General features: G+C 33.1%; 2 protein-coding genes across 3 annotated transcripts in view; one reads left to right on the forward strand and one right to left on the reverse strand.

Annotated features, from left to right (window-relative positions):
• Positions 1 to 883: 883 nt before the first annotated feature.
• On the forward strand, positions 884 to 7,894 carry LOC125075313 (E3 ubiquitin-protein ligase RBBP6-like). Its single transcript, XM_047687036.1, has 3 exons — positions 884 to 1,060; positions 1,534 to 1,727; positions 4,166 to 7,894. The coding sequence occupies exons 2-3, from the start codon at positions 1,544 to 1,546 to the stop codon at positions 5,887 to 5,889; spliced, it is 1,908 nt and encodes a 635-aa protein (XP_047542992.1). The 5' UTR covers positions 884 to 1,060; positions 1,534 to 1,543; the 3' UTR covers positions 5,890 to 7,894.
• Positions 7,895 to 12,140: 4,246 nt separating this feature from the next.
• Positions 12,141 to 13,476, reverse strand: part of LOC125075161 (BCL2/adenovirus E1B 19 kDa protein-interacting protein 3) — a 35,592-nt gene continuing 34,256 nt past the window's right edge. For both annotated transcript variants that reach the window (XM_047686784.1, XM_047686783.1), the window contains exons 6-7: positions 12,877 to 12,980; positions 12,141 to 12,280 (exon numbers count right to left, since the gene is read on the reverse strand). In XM_047686784.1, coding sequence (XP_047542740.1) covers positions 12,226 to 12,280; positions 12,877 to 12,980 — 159 coding nt within the window. In that variant the 3' untranslated portion in view covers positions 12,141 to 12,225. The remainder of the gene's footprint in view (positions 12,281 to 12,876; positions 12,981 to 13,476) is intronic.

Below are 13,476 nucleotides of genomic sequence, written 5' to 3' on the forward strand. Positions count from 1 at the left end.
AATCGATGTTTTAGTGAATAGATTTTTGTACTTCGAATAATGATGAAATATAAAAACAAAACATTAATTTAGTTTAAAAATATAACATTTTTCTTACTAGTTATTTATATTGTCCGTAAATAATAAACGCTATTATATACTAGTAGGTATAACTTTGGCTTAAAACGGCCCTTTCCGATTTCCCAAGGTGACACAAAAAATTGCATTTTAAAAAATGCATTGTGTTTGCAATAAATTCACTTAGTAATAGGGCAGGGTTTAAACCCATGTTGTATTTTAGTGTGTGATATAAATTTATTAATACCACATACTCATCATAAATTTTACCGCCAAAAATGAATACAAATATTGTTGTGTTTCAGTTGAAAAATGAGTGAGACAGCTTATGGTTAATATTTCTTAAAGTGCCAATGTTTATGAGCGGTGGTGACTATTTACCATCAAGTGGCCCATTCGTCAGCCAATCTGTAGGCCCCGCCGTCCTTCCTGTGCACACCTGGAGCGCAGGCGCACGTCCGTCTCGTACTTTGTTTGCAACACGACTCCCCGACAGTCACAGCTACTCCACTGTGGTACGTGAGACAGGGTATTATATCTACTGTATACAAACACTACACCATCTATAATATAGAAAAAATCTTCGATAACAAATATTTCTCTAATTTAAGTAGGGTGTCAAATCTTCGTACTATTGTATCGCCGTAATTATAAATAAAAATAATTTATAGTAGAAAAAAAATATCTTAAGAAGCATTTTTTGTATTTTAATTGTGATCTCGATTATTCGAACATGTAAAATCGATTTTAATTAAGTCATATCGACGACTTAGTGTAATAAAATATCAATTGTATCACATTCAAAGTACGTCACTAACCACTGAGATATACAAAATTACAAATGTACAAACTACAATACAAATTGATACAAATTACAAAGTTAAAAATAAAAACTTTAAAACGAAATTTATGTACTTGGAATTGATTTTTCAGTGTTATTTCGATGAACTTATCTGTAAATAATCTATTCATATTGTCAAAGCACTAAGATTAACAATAAAGCGTAAGTATTTTAAATTTTAAGGTACTTTTGTTATAAAGAAAAATTACTAGTAGATAAGGTAATTTGTATTACCTACCGTATGCATCTGTACAAAGTGTTTTTTATTATTTCTTTTGTGTTTGAAACTGTCTATAATGTGTGAAAAAGTAAAGTTTTAAGTTATTCCAGTACTTAATAAACGCCTAATATATCTTTGAGTTTCCGTTCAAATGCCCAAAGAGAATAAACTTTATCTTAAACAAAATAAACATAAGTAAAGTACACTGTCCATTTTTATTTTCCTGTGTTGTAGTTTTTAAGTCAATATTGACTTAAGTGCAAGAGTTTAAGTCCTAATACTTGTCATTTTAACTGTGAGATAATGACCACAGAACTATCTGGCTAGTATTGTGAACCTATGTCCTAAGAAATTAAACCAAATACTTGTTTTGTAAAAAGGTTAATTGACTATATAACATTTGTTTTTTTTTTAGTATTACAAATATGGCAAAGGAGAAATTTCAAAAGTATGTAATATCTTTAGACGCTGTTGATGTCAGTCTTTTGCCTATCAGTTATCATTCTAAATTTGACAATGTGGCACCGCTTTGGACGAGAAATAATCTTGACATGCGAAACGATGACTACTATGAGTTTGAAATTAAAAATGTTGATGCAAAACTTGATGGTAAGTATATTTGACAAACATATATATATATATAAATATTTATATATGTATATGTGTATATAATATTTAGTATGTGTATAGGGTATATTTAAAATTCAAGATTTGCATCCCACTGGGGCCATTGGTCCATATCTTAGAATTCATATATGACAAGTGACCTGTCCTGACTCCATATGGGTGTAATCAATAGTGTAAACAATACTGGATCATGATTGCATCTATATCTACTGGGTTCAATTTATACTCATAAGTTATTCTATATATTTTTTCTAAAACACGCACAAAATGAAATCATAGAGGTTCATTTCATTCATTCATTAGCAGCCCGTAATTGTCCCACTGCTGGGATAAAGGCCTCCTCTCCCTTGAGGAGAAGGTTTGGAGCATATTCCACCACGCTGCTCCAATGCGGGTTGGCGGAATACACATGTGGCAGAATTTCCTTGAAATTAGATACATGCAGGTTTCCTCACGATGTTTTCCTTCACCGCCGAGCACGAGATGAATTATAAACACAAATTAAGCACATGAAAATTCAGTGGTGCCTGCCTGGGTTTAAACCCGAAATCATCGGTTAAGATGCACGCGTTCTAGCCACTGGGCCATCTCAGCTCTTCATCTATCATAGAGGTTGGTCCACCCCTTTAGCAAAAGTTCAGCAGTAGGCTGTAGAGGGCTGGACCCTGAGCTGGACTGAAAATGTATATATGTGTATATATTAAAGATAAAGTACTGCAGTACATTGTGACATATGTGTTACGTACAGTACAAATGAATTATCTTGGTGGTAGGGCTTTGTGCAAGCCCCTCTGGGTAGGTACCACCCATTCATCAAATATTCTACCGCCAAATAACAGTACTCTGTATTGTTGTGTTCCGGCTAGAAGGGTGAGTGAGCCAGTGTAATCACAGGCACAAGGGACATAACATCTTAGTTCCCGAGGTTGGTGATGTAAGGAATGGTTAATATTTCTAACAGCGCCTTTGTCTATGGGCGGTGGTGACCACTTACCATCAGGTGGCCCATATGCTCGTCCGCCAACCAATGCTATAAAAAAAAGCTCAAATAAAAAAAATATTTATTATATATTATTTTTTCTATTTATGAGTAGTATATGCATAGAACATTTAATAAGGGTCATCTTTTTCCGCCACATATTATATTAGACAGGGCAGGAATATATCAAATAAAAAAAAATGTACATTTTGCTACAGGAAATTGATAAAAAGTAACACTTATATAATGATTGAATATTATATTTGGGCATTATTTTTTACTCCTTTATCTGACTGCTGTCATGTTTAAATTATAAAATAAATTCCTATTAATCATGAGTCTTTTTGAAATCCGTTAACTAATGAAAAGATTTTCTATAAGTTTTCAACTATAGATAGATAGTAATTAATGAGGAATATTTAAATGTATTTTAGGTTTATTTCTCATGTTTGTAATGTAATACATATAACTATTGGTGCGGCGCACGCCAGTAAAGCGCCAAGTCGCCATGATTTTTACGACATTTTCAACAATAGGCTATTTGACAATGCAAAAAATAAAATGTCAATTATTGTAATCAGTATATATTATGAGTTTAAAAATAGTTATTTATCAACGAAAGTTGAAAATAATAATTAAATAATTCAAAAATCCATAAATATGTATATATTTTTTTTTAAAGGATTTTTGTTGGTCGGGCTTATGATGACGTCACTTGCTTGTTACCCTCGCTTGCCTACTGTATGTGGATTATATGTGTCACAGATTACAATACAGGCAAGTGACGTTTCAGGCAAGGTCACTTTAATTTTTAATATACATACACTGCCTAGGGTTGTTAGGTTGATAGACTGACAAATAGGCCACCTACCGCCGATAGCAGTGGTCACCGTCATTAAATAGTAACCATCCCTTACATTGTCAAAACGCCACAAACCTTACTAACGAGCATTTCATTTTCCATGTCCTTACTTGACCAGCTTAAAACCCTTTAAATTCGAACATACCAATACTAAGTTTTACTGTTTTGATGGTAGAATATATGAGTAGGTGTAGCCCACAAAGACGGGCTTGCACAAAGCCTTCATCTTTTTTAAATCTCTCTATTGTTAAACGATACTTTTTCACACATTATAGATAGTTGTGAACGCGTACATCTTAACCGATGATTGCGGGTTCAAACCCAGGCAAGCACCACTGAATTTTCATCTGCTTAATTTGTGTTTATAATTCATCTTGGGTCAGTGAAGAAAAACATCGCGAGGAAAGTTGCGTCTAATTTCAAAATTCTGCCACACGTGCATGCACTAGAGCAGCGTGGTGGAATATGCTCCTAATCTTCTCAAAAGAGAGAGGAGGCCTTAGCCCAGCAGTGGGAAATTTACGGGCTGTACATGTTGTTTATGTTGAAGAGTGTACAATTTTATTTATTTCATTCTAGATGATCCAGAGGATGAAATAATTAAAATACCTTGCCATATATGTAATATCGACGTGCCTGTACCGTTTTTGAGACAACACATTGATAGTAACAAACACACGATTAACATGAAAATAGCAGACATGGCTGTGGAAAGATTGAAAAAGTCAATGCATCATCACAGTGTCTGCAACGAAGAAACGCATCCTACGCTTCACTTCTGTCCAGCTTGCGTAACCGTTATCAAATTAAAAGATAAAACAAATCATGAAAAATCAATCGCGCATAAAAACTCATTAGTAGTCAATAAATTTTTAAATGATTTCTATATTTTGTACACGAATGATACGAATTGTGACGACGATGGCAATTTAGATGAGAATATTGACGATATAAATGAATCTAATGATCGATATGTTCAAAGAACGAACGTCGTGAATGATAATGTCGATCGCAGTATTGATTCACTTAGTTTTAAAAGCGCAACAGATTCTGCTTCGATGATAAAAGAAAGTGATCATGATACATCTGATAAAAACAAGAAGAATAATGATATTAAAACAATAAAAGAAATGAAAAAGGTAAATAACACTTCTGTAAATGTTTTTGAAAGTGTCGAAGATAAAGCAACAGTAGGAGATGCTTCTAAAGAAACTTCTAGTCCTATAAAAAAAGAGAATATTAAAAAGAAAAAGGCTAAAGCGAAGAGTAATGCGGGAATCGCTCAAGATCTCGTTGTCGAAGCTGAGAAGATTCTAAATCACCGCCAAAGTTCTATTTCATCGTCTTCTATCGAAGATAAGGTCACCGAAGAAGCTTCTAAAATTGATTCTGAATTTATAAAAGTAGAGAAAAACAAATCGAAAAAAGCAAAAAAAAATAATAACCAAGATATAGTACAAGAATATATTAAAAGCATCGATTTCGTATCTGTTTTCGCTGATGAAGCGACCAAAACGAAAAAATCTAAAACGAAAATTAACCAAGAAGTTGTACATATTTCGAAAGAACAAAAACACAACGGCAAAAGTGTCGAGTCGTTGTCTTTTTTGGGAGATTATATAACAGTACAAGACACTTCTAGAAACGCCCCTGAAGTTAACAAAACAGAAAATAACAAAACGAAAAAATCGAAAAACAAGCAAGATATATTAGAAATTTCTAAACAGGCAAAAGATAAAACTAGACCAACCGATTCATTGTTTATCGTCGATAATCTCACAAAAGGAGCCTCTGCAAGGGTTCTGGAAATTTCCAAAACGGGAAAAAAGCAGACAGATGCCCAAATAAGAATTAAAACGACAGAAAAAAATGAAACAAAACGCACAGATAAAGAACATTTATGTAAAATATGCAATCAAGACGAGAACAAAGATCACTCCGTCTGTTATTACTTGTGGATTAAATTATGCGAAAGATTCGATACAGACGATGAAATTACAGACGATTTCAATGATCTACACTACCACTTGGTGATGAAATGCAATTCACCGTTCTGTATGGTCTGCAAGGTTAATTTCTACGGTGATATTGATGTCATAGCTCACTTATTGAGCGAGGAACACATCAACAGGTACAAAATGTTGATAAGCGAACATTATTTGACTTTAGACAACGATTTGACAACATGTACCGTTTGTGATGTTAAATTTAAGAAGGAATTTGAATTGCTGCACTGCGAAGACATCAAACATATAACTAAACAGGAGAAGTATAAAAGGATATTGAGCAAAACGAACGCGTAATACATTTTTATGAATCGATACAACTGATTGAAGATCACCAGCATTATTCTTGTTGTACAAGCTTTATTAGTCTGATTGATCAACCTTAAAATGAGACTTCAATGATATGCGAGGCTCTTACCGTTAGATTGATATCAAATAAAATCAAATAATTATAAAGCATTATCCTGGAACTATGCAGTAGGATAATATTCGACAGTACTGATTTTGACTCAAACTTCAGTAGATATATTGAGTTTCAGTTCATTGGTATGTTCACAATGAATATGTTTCAGAAAGATATATGTTTTGAGTCAGCTCAGTGGTTCGGTTCGATAGAGTTTTGACTTTTTAGTAAAACTTGCTAAAACGCTTACAGTACTGAAACTGGTAGAAAACCTCACGTAAAGCAGGGCCGGATCTACCATATGGCTTTTTGGGCTTCAGCCCAGGGCCCCGTGGATCAAGGGGCCTCCAACTAAGTCAAGTCAAAATCAATAATAGACGATAATGCGAAATAATTACCTAATTTAACTAAATTAAACAGATCGTATGGTTTTATGCGAATCCTGCTTTTAATGCGCCCTAAACACACGGTCCGGCCCTGACGTAAAGAAAAAACGATCGACCAACCACCTTTCCGTCTTACTCTCTATCGCTCTGTCCCTTTCTATTTTTCACGGTCATATAAAATAATATTTAAAGTTTCTCTGGTAACAATTTTGTTTATTGTTATGTTATTATTCTCAAAAGTTGATTTATTTTAATATCTTTTATTTAATACATAATATTAAAAGCAAAGAACTTCGAAAGCAACTTCGTCTCAACGGGTCGTCGTTCGGGTCGATACATTGTGAATGTTTGCAACTTTAAAATAAAGTAATCCTCGTTGACCTGGTCGAATACCTCATTAGACTCAAAGGCTCTAAGTTTCCAGAAATTCTAAGTACCGGTCTGGAGTTTGGAAGTTAGTGTCTCATTCCTGTGACTTCTTAAGCTGTTAAAGCTGTTGTATCTGAAGTTTGTGGTCGTGACCATGTTTGAACCCACGCTGCTGTACTTAAATATGATCTACGTAGTCTTCTTGACCCATATCGGCGATGGTGCCCAATAAGACTAAGAATCAGATAACTACGCAGAACACATTTTGGTACCAAGTGTGTGTGCGAACACCGGTGTACTCTAATTCTTCACTCTTAAACTCAGATGGGACGTCATATCCACAAGACTGCAAATAGTTACACGTGTTTCCGTTTCGACGTGCAATGTACACACTTAACTTCTAGACTTTTGCTACTGAGATCTTTACACAGAAACCCGATAACGAAGAACGAGAAAGGGAAGCCAGACAGACTGGCGCCGTAACGCGTTACGTAACGAAGCGGCTTACCCTCCCATAAGAAGTTATCACTTCAAAAATATATGTTCTGTATTATTTAGGCAATTATGAAGGCAGCATCTAACTTTTACCCTCTGTCATGTTACGTATCTACTGTACAATTTTTCTTATGTGTATATTATATTCTAATTATTAGTATTAAGCAAAGTTGTGAATTGGTTAAAAATAAACAAATTCTGCAAGAGGTAACTCGAAACTATGCAAGTGGATCGTTAATTGAATCGCTCTGCTGATGGATCGGTGAGGTAACTTACAGAATATCTCTGCACCAGTGAATCGAAAAGGTCCAGTGCTTCGGACACGTCAAATTAAACGTCAAAAGATTAAATGTCATCTATCTGTATCACGTATTCGGCGTTTTAAGGAAAACAACGTGATGTTTAATCATGTGTCATACCGAATCATAAGTTGACAAATCCTTGCCCAGCTGTGGGACTAGAACTAACATCGTAAGATACAAAATTATATCGAAATACTCTTTTAATCTATAAGTTTTGTATAAAATATGATTTAAATCGGATATATTTTTCAGTAAATTTTATCAAATGTCAACTATTTTTTTTGAATTCTCTATACAATAAGGATAAATTTTATAGACATGTTTTTGTACATAAATTTTTTTATGCATACTTTTCTTTCAATCCATCAAACCTTTAAATTTATTAGAAATGAAATAAAACTCATTATAACATTTACTCAAAATCTAGACACGCGGTAGCGTGTCAGCCAAGTTCAAGTAACAGAACTGGCGAGCAGCACCGTGTGTAATATTACACGAACCATTTGGAGCCACTTTTGACCTCCTCATAACTCAAAAACTATTTGACATAAACGTGTCAAAATTGTAGTTAAAACAGACCTTAGGCTACAATATGTTATCCTAAATTATAAGAAGAAATAATATTTTATGTAGTTATAAATAAATTTCAGGAAGGACCATTGTACTTGGCATCCATTTAGATCTCACTTCTTTCGTCGTAGAAGTCAACAACTAAGGTATATATCATAATATTGGACTTGGCTCTCATTTTTACATTTATGTTTTTTATGGGATATACTTTATCCAAGTAGGCTTTTACAAGCGCTTTTGAATCGTCAAACTATATTAAGTGAAGCTACCACCGGTTCGGAAAGCAGATTCTACCGAGAAGAACCGGCAAGAAATCCAGTAGTAACTCTTTTCCAACGTTTAAAAATACATTCATGTTAGTTAAATCTATTATTCACTTAGAGTGGCTTTATTAAATACGATGAACAACACGCTATATAACAAGCCGCAGTCTATGAAACGAGTAACGCCTCAAAGTGAGGTCTTATTACAATGTCTCGGTGTGTGTTCGTAAACAGTAAAAATGACTGTCGATAAATAAATTTATCGGACTAAATTAAAGGTTTTAATTTAAATACTCAAATATTTTAATTAAACAATAATTCTTTAGTTTTTAACCAACCCACGTGGTTGATTAGCCAATGTTTGGTCAAAAAATGTTTGCTTTAGAACAGTGAATCTATAGAGTAGTTTTATAAGTATAAATCCGTAATACTCTGTTCGGAGCAGTAAAGATATTATCATAAATTTAACGTGGCGTAAGTGAACTGTTTTCTAATTATCTACCTTATTGGAAACTAAATAAGTTCGAATCTGGAACAAAGGTTATTTTGTATTTATTTTTCTTTCCGTACTTCATGGTGTTAGGTTGAAAGTGAACGTCAACACAGTCCACGCTTTATTGCTTGGGAACAAGACATAGTTTCTGTTGAAATTATTAAACCTTTACGGTGTGATTCTCTATTTGATGGTATATTTGGTGCCACATTTGAGTTGTGTTTTTGTATGTAATATCTATTGGTTTTAATCAAAGCTAAGCATTATGTTAAAGGTTAAAATTAAAAAATTTAGCTTGTAATAAAACAACGTGATAAAATGCGTATTAATTTATTTTAAAGCTCTTAAAGCTAGCGATTATGACAGACAATATATATATATATATATATATATATATAAATTACGAACCAATGGCAATAAAATTATTTAACTAAAATAACGTAACATGAAGTATTTTGAGCGTATGGTTATACGTAGCACAGATAATAAAAAAAAATCCGTGACAGTTACAGGAACATTTGGGCGGGAAATTAATTATGATAAAATTTTATGGAATCTAAACCTCTGAAATTGAAGATTCTCACTAATAACGAAAAAATGTTGATTTCTTCTACGCCTTGATTAAGAATTAATATTTTGAAAGTTTAAAATGCAGTGTGCAGGTGAGGAAACGTAACTTTGTGTAGTAGAATGTGTCCGTAAAAATGTCAAACTAACATTAGCGGAAATTTCATACATTTTGAGGGCCAGTTTTTATACACGAAGATATGTTTCTCTACACTCTTTACTCGCAGAAAGAGCTGACGATAGTACTTAAAATTAGATTTTATAATGAAGTCTAAAATTTCGTGACATTTTTGAACGAAATATGGCAATTTAGTCCTCCATCCTATCAAACATGTCAGTCAGTGTTGCAGAACTATCGATAGTTGACCTCGAAAACTATTCAGGATATCGATAGTAACATTTTGATCAATAATATCGATAGTATTGACACGTCACAATATTATCGATAGATACTATCGGTTACACCTTAACCATCGTTATGCAACCCTAGTGTCAGTTCAGTTTTATTTTGATTAAACTTCAAAAATCGAACGCCATCATGTCCACCTCTGTCAATTTGACATTTAAATCAGAGTTAATGTATTCCATGTATTCGTTTCGTGGTGTATCATGTAAGTCATTGTGGCAATCCAATTGAAACAAGTTTTAATCGATATTTTAGCATTGTTCCTCAATTACTAAATTGTATTTAATACAGGCGCCATTCTGTGATTTAGTAACGAGTTATACAGCCGGCGTAAGATTTGTGATCGCTCGAAATATCGAACAACAAAAAGCTAAAGCCGACGACACACGTTTCATAAACTTACCCAGTTCGCTATCAATATAAATCTCACACACGAGAAAGTATATAACAACAAAGATTTTCGCATTTATTACTTTATTTTTCATATTACTTACAAATTAGTACAAAATGCAAATGTTGCCAACTAAAAAAAATATATCGAAACAATTCTTTATTTACTAAAAAGAATACAAATTCCGAGAGGTTCGTGCTAAAGAATAAACTACATCATCAATCAATCATGGCGTTTCAAATTCAAGTTTTTATCATCAAATGTTTCCTTTTCAGTTATATTCCACGAAACGACCTCCCAAAGGAAATTGCCTTGCGCCCGTTGGTTAATACACATGACGTTTATAAGCCAAATCATTCTTAGAATCGTTTTACACACTAGATTCGACTCGCTTGTCATTGGCCGCGCGCGTCGACCAATGAGGTGCTAGTATTTTGTCCCCTAGGAATTCGACTCGTGGATTGTAGAGTTCTAAATTAAAACAATTTTACAAGAAAATCTATAATATATCGCTGCATCTGTTTTTGTTAATAAATATTACTTTTTTAATATCCCGCAACAGTATTAACTTAGAACTGTAATTTGTAACTTAAAAAAAAAAAAACAGAATAAAAATTAAAATCGATCAAATTCTAAAACAAAATAATTGCCAGGTTAAAAAAATAATTTCATATGATACAGTAATTTATTTTTAAAAGTAATAAAACTAAATAAACTTAATAGTTACTTGGAAATACTTACGACTAGGTTTCTTTTTTTTATATAAAATTCAATGACAATATTGTTCATTTTATCCGTTGATACATATAAACCAAAAAAGAAAAAAAAAATACCAAAAATTATAGTTTTTTTTTTTTACTACACAAATAAATACGAATATTATTTCTATCTCAACAGATAAAACAAAAAAATAATCACCAAAAGTGGGGATGACAAATAGTAAGAAAATACAAAATATCGGGGTTTGAAATACATTTTTTTTTTTTGTATTATTTTTTTTTTTTTTTTCGTTTTGCTCCTCGTTACATTCTAGCAGTCTTGTTTGAATCAAAGTTCAACGAATACAAAAAAAAAAATTAAAACCAAATATTCTAAATTAATTAAGCTTAGAAAAAAAAAACATTTAATAAATACATTCCATTACAATGCTAATATTATGTAGTTTTTTATTATTATTTTTTTTGTATGCATTAAACTCATGACTCAAGCCTTACAATATTGAACCTAAAATGGATATTTTCCGTTCAAATAGTATCAAGTCCAAGTCGAAATAAAAAAAAAAACCTAAATCAGTAATAATATATTAAAATGAGTAGCGTTATCGTTAGTCAAAAGATTTATGACAACAAAAAAACTAATCAGAAAGGTTAAGACGAAAACTACAACAGAATAAAAATAATTTAAAGACAGACAGGTGTTGCCAGGTATACGAAAAGTGTGAAATTGTCTTAAATTGATATAAACTGTGTCGATTTACAAAACAAAGAGTCTAGAACGAAGAAGAATTAAAATAGCCTACTCAATCTTTAAAATTGTATTCAGGATTATACTAAAAGACAATGAGAGAGATAAATAAAAAATTTACACAGTATTACAGACCAAGAAGGACGCCATGTCGGAGTGTGCCAACTACTCAAAATTCTCGACTGCCTGGAGCAAGAAATCAAACAAAAAAAAAAAATATCCATTCCAGATACAAAAATTGGAATAATTCGACTCCTTAATTTAAATACCAAGATACTTACTCATTCTTAAGATCACTTCATTACAAGCGAATATGAACTTTACTGTCATAGCACTAAGATTCACAAAAAAAAAAACTTAGTAATCCTTATAGAATAAAAAAAAAAAATTTAAATCTAATTTTTTTTCTAAAACAAATTCCTTCTTATAGAAATAATTGTTCCCGATAAGAATCGTTATTGTTATGACAATAAAGTCGATAATCGCATAACTATACCTAAACCGTCGATATTCAGTCTTAGAACCTAGTTGAGAATGATGAGTCTGGGAGGGAGCATGCCTTTCTTGCTCAGCCACACACTAGAAAAAAAAAACGCATAGGAATTAAAAATGTTTGTCTTAGGTCACGTGTTATCCATAAAAAAAGGATATCAAGCTCGCTTCATAGCGAATTTCATCAAAATCCGTTCAGCGGTCGACCTTAAACGAGCAACGACACAGACAGACAGACAGTGCGACTTTCTCATTTACAACAATTACAACATTTGTGATAAACAGCTGTGACGTCATGCCTATGCCGACTTCAGTCGACCAATGAAAACCTTTGACCTTGAATTGACGCGATACCATTGGTCGACATCTTGAATAGGCTGTAATGGTCATTATTGATTGGCGAAAAATGCTGTTATCGGAACTTTGGAAGTGAAATTAAAGCGGATATAAGTAGTTGAGTGTAACAGTGTTGTATTATAAATAAATACGTATCGATCAAGAATTTATGGCAGTGGATAATACAAGCCAATCACGTGGAATGTGTTATCAAGCCTCAGGTTTAGTCGGAAGGTCTAGCCCTACACAAAGTGTTTGAACAAGACTGAGTGCACACATTCCGCCTGAGCCTGAGCCATTATACTTCTACCACCAGTTAAAGTATACTCTTCGTATGGGACACTTACCCGATTCCAGCTCCCAGGAGGAGGGATACGATGTTTGTAACGAGCACAGCGGCGACCGCGCCACGGCTGAACAGACACGTGCGACGGACAGACAGACAGTGGCTCTGTTGATGATATATATATATTTATTAATTATAATTATATTTCGATAAAACATTCTGTAAGCTTTTTACTTTTTAGGAAGGTTTTTTAATCAAGACAAAGCCTTATAATACGTAGTAACTTATTATGTGTGTGTGTGAGAAAGAGAGAGAGAGAGATAGAAACTCAAACTCAAAATTCCTTTATTCAACATAGAAGCATTACACTTTCCTATTGATGGTCAAATTAAACACTACCACCGGTTCGGAAAAAGGAACACCCTGACCTGAGAAGAACCGGCGAAAGAAACTCAGCGGGTCTTTTTTTTTTGTCAAATTAAGGAGATACATAATTGTATATGAGTAGAAACAGCCAGGAGGCGATCGTTTCATTCCCAAGGTGTGCTATCAAACATAAACTCACTAATTGTATAGTAACCTTTCGCACACAAGCGTACCTTAACAATTTTTTTAAATTTGAGAGCGAATGAGTCAGTGAGAGTATGTGTCTGTTTTGTGT

Source organism: Vanessa atalanta, chromosome 30 (assembly GCF_905147765.1).
Source record: "Vanessa atalanta chromosome 30, ilVanAtal1.2, whole genome shotgun sequence".
NCBI lineage: Eukaryota > Metazoa > Arthropoda > Insecta > Lepidoptera > Nymphalidae > Vanessa > Vanessa atalanta.

Excerpts from the sequence above, each read along its gene's own strand:
- LOC125075313 (XM_047687036.1), top strand. The coding sequence starts at position 1,544 with ATGGCAAAGGAGAAATTTCAAAAGTATGTAATATCTTTAGACGCTGTT. Across the intron at positions 1,728-4,165 it reads TGTTGATGCAAAACTTGATG|ATGATCCAGAGGATGAAATA; the intron begins GTAAGTATATTT and ends ATTTCATTCTAG.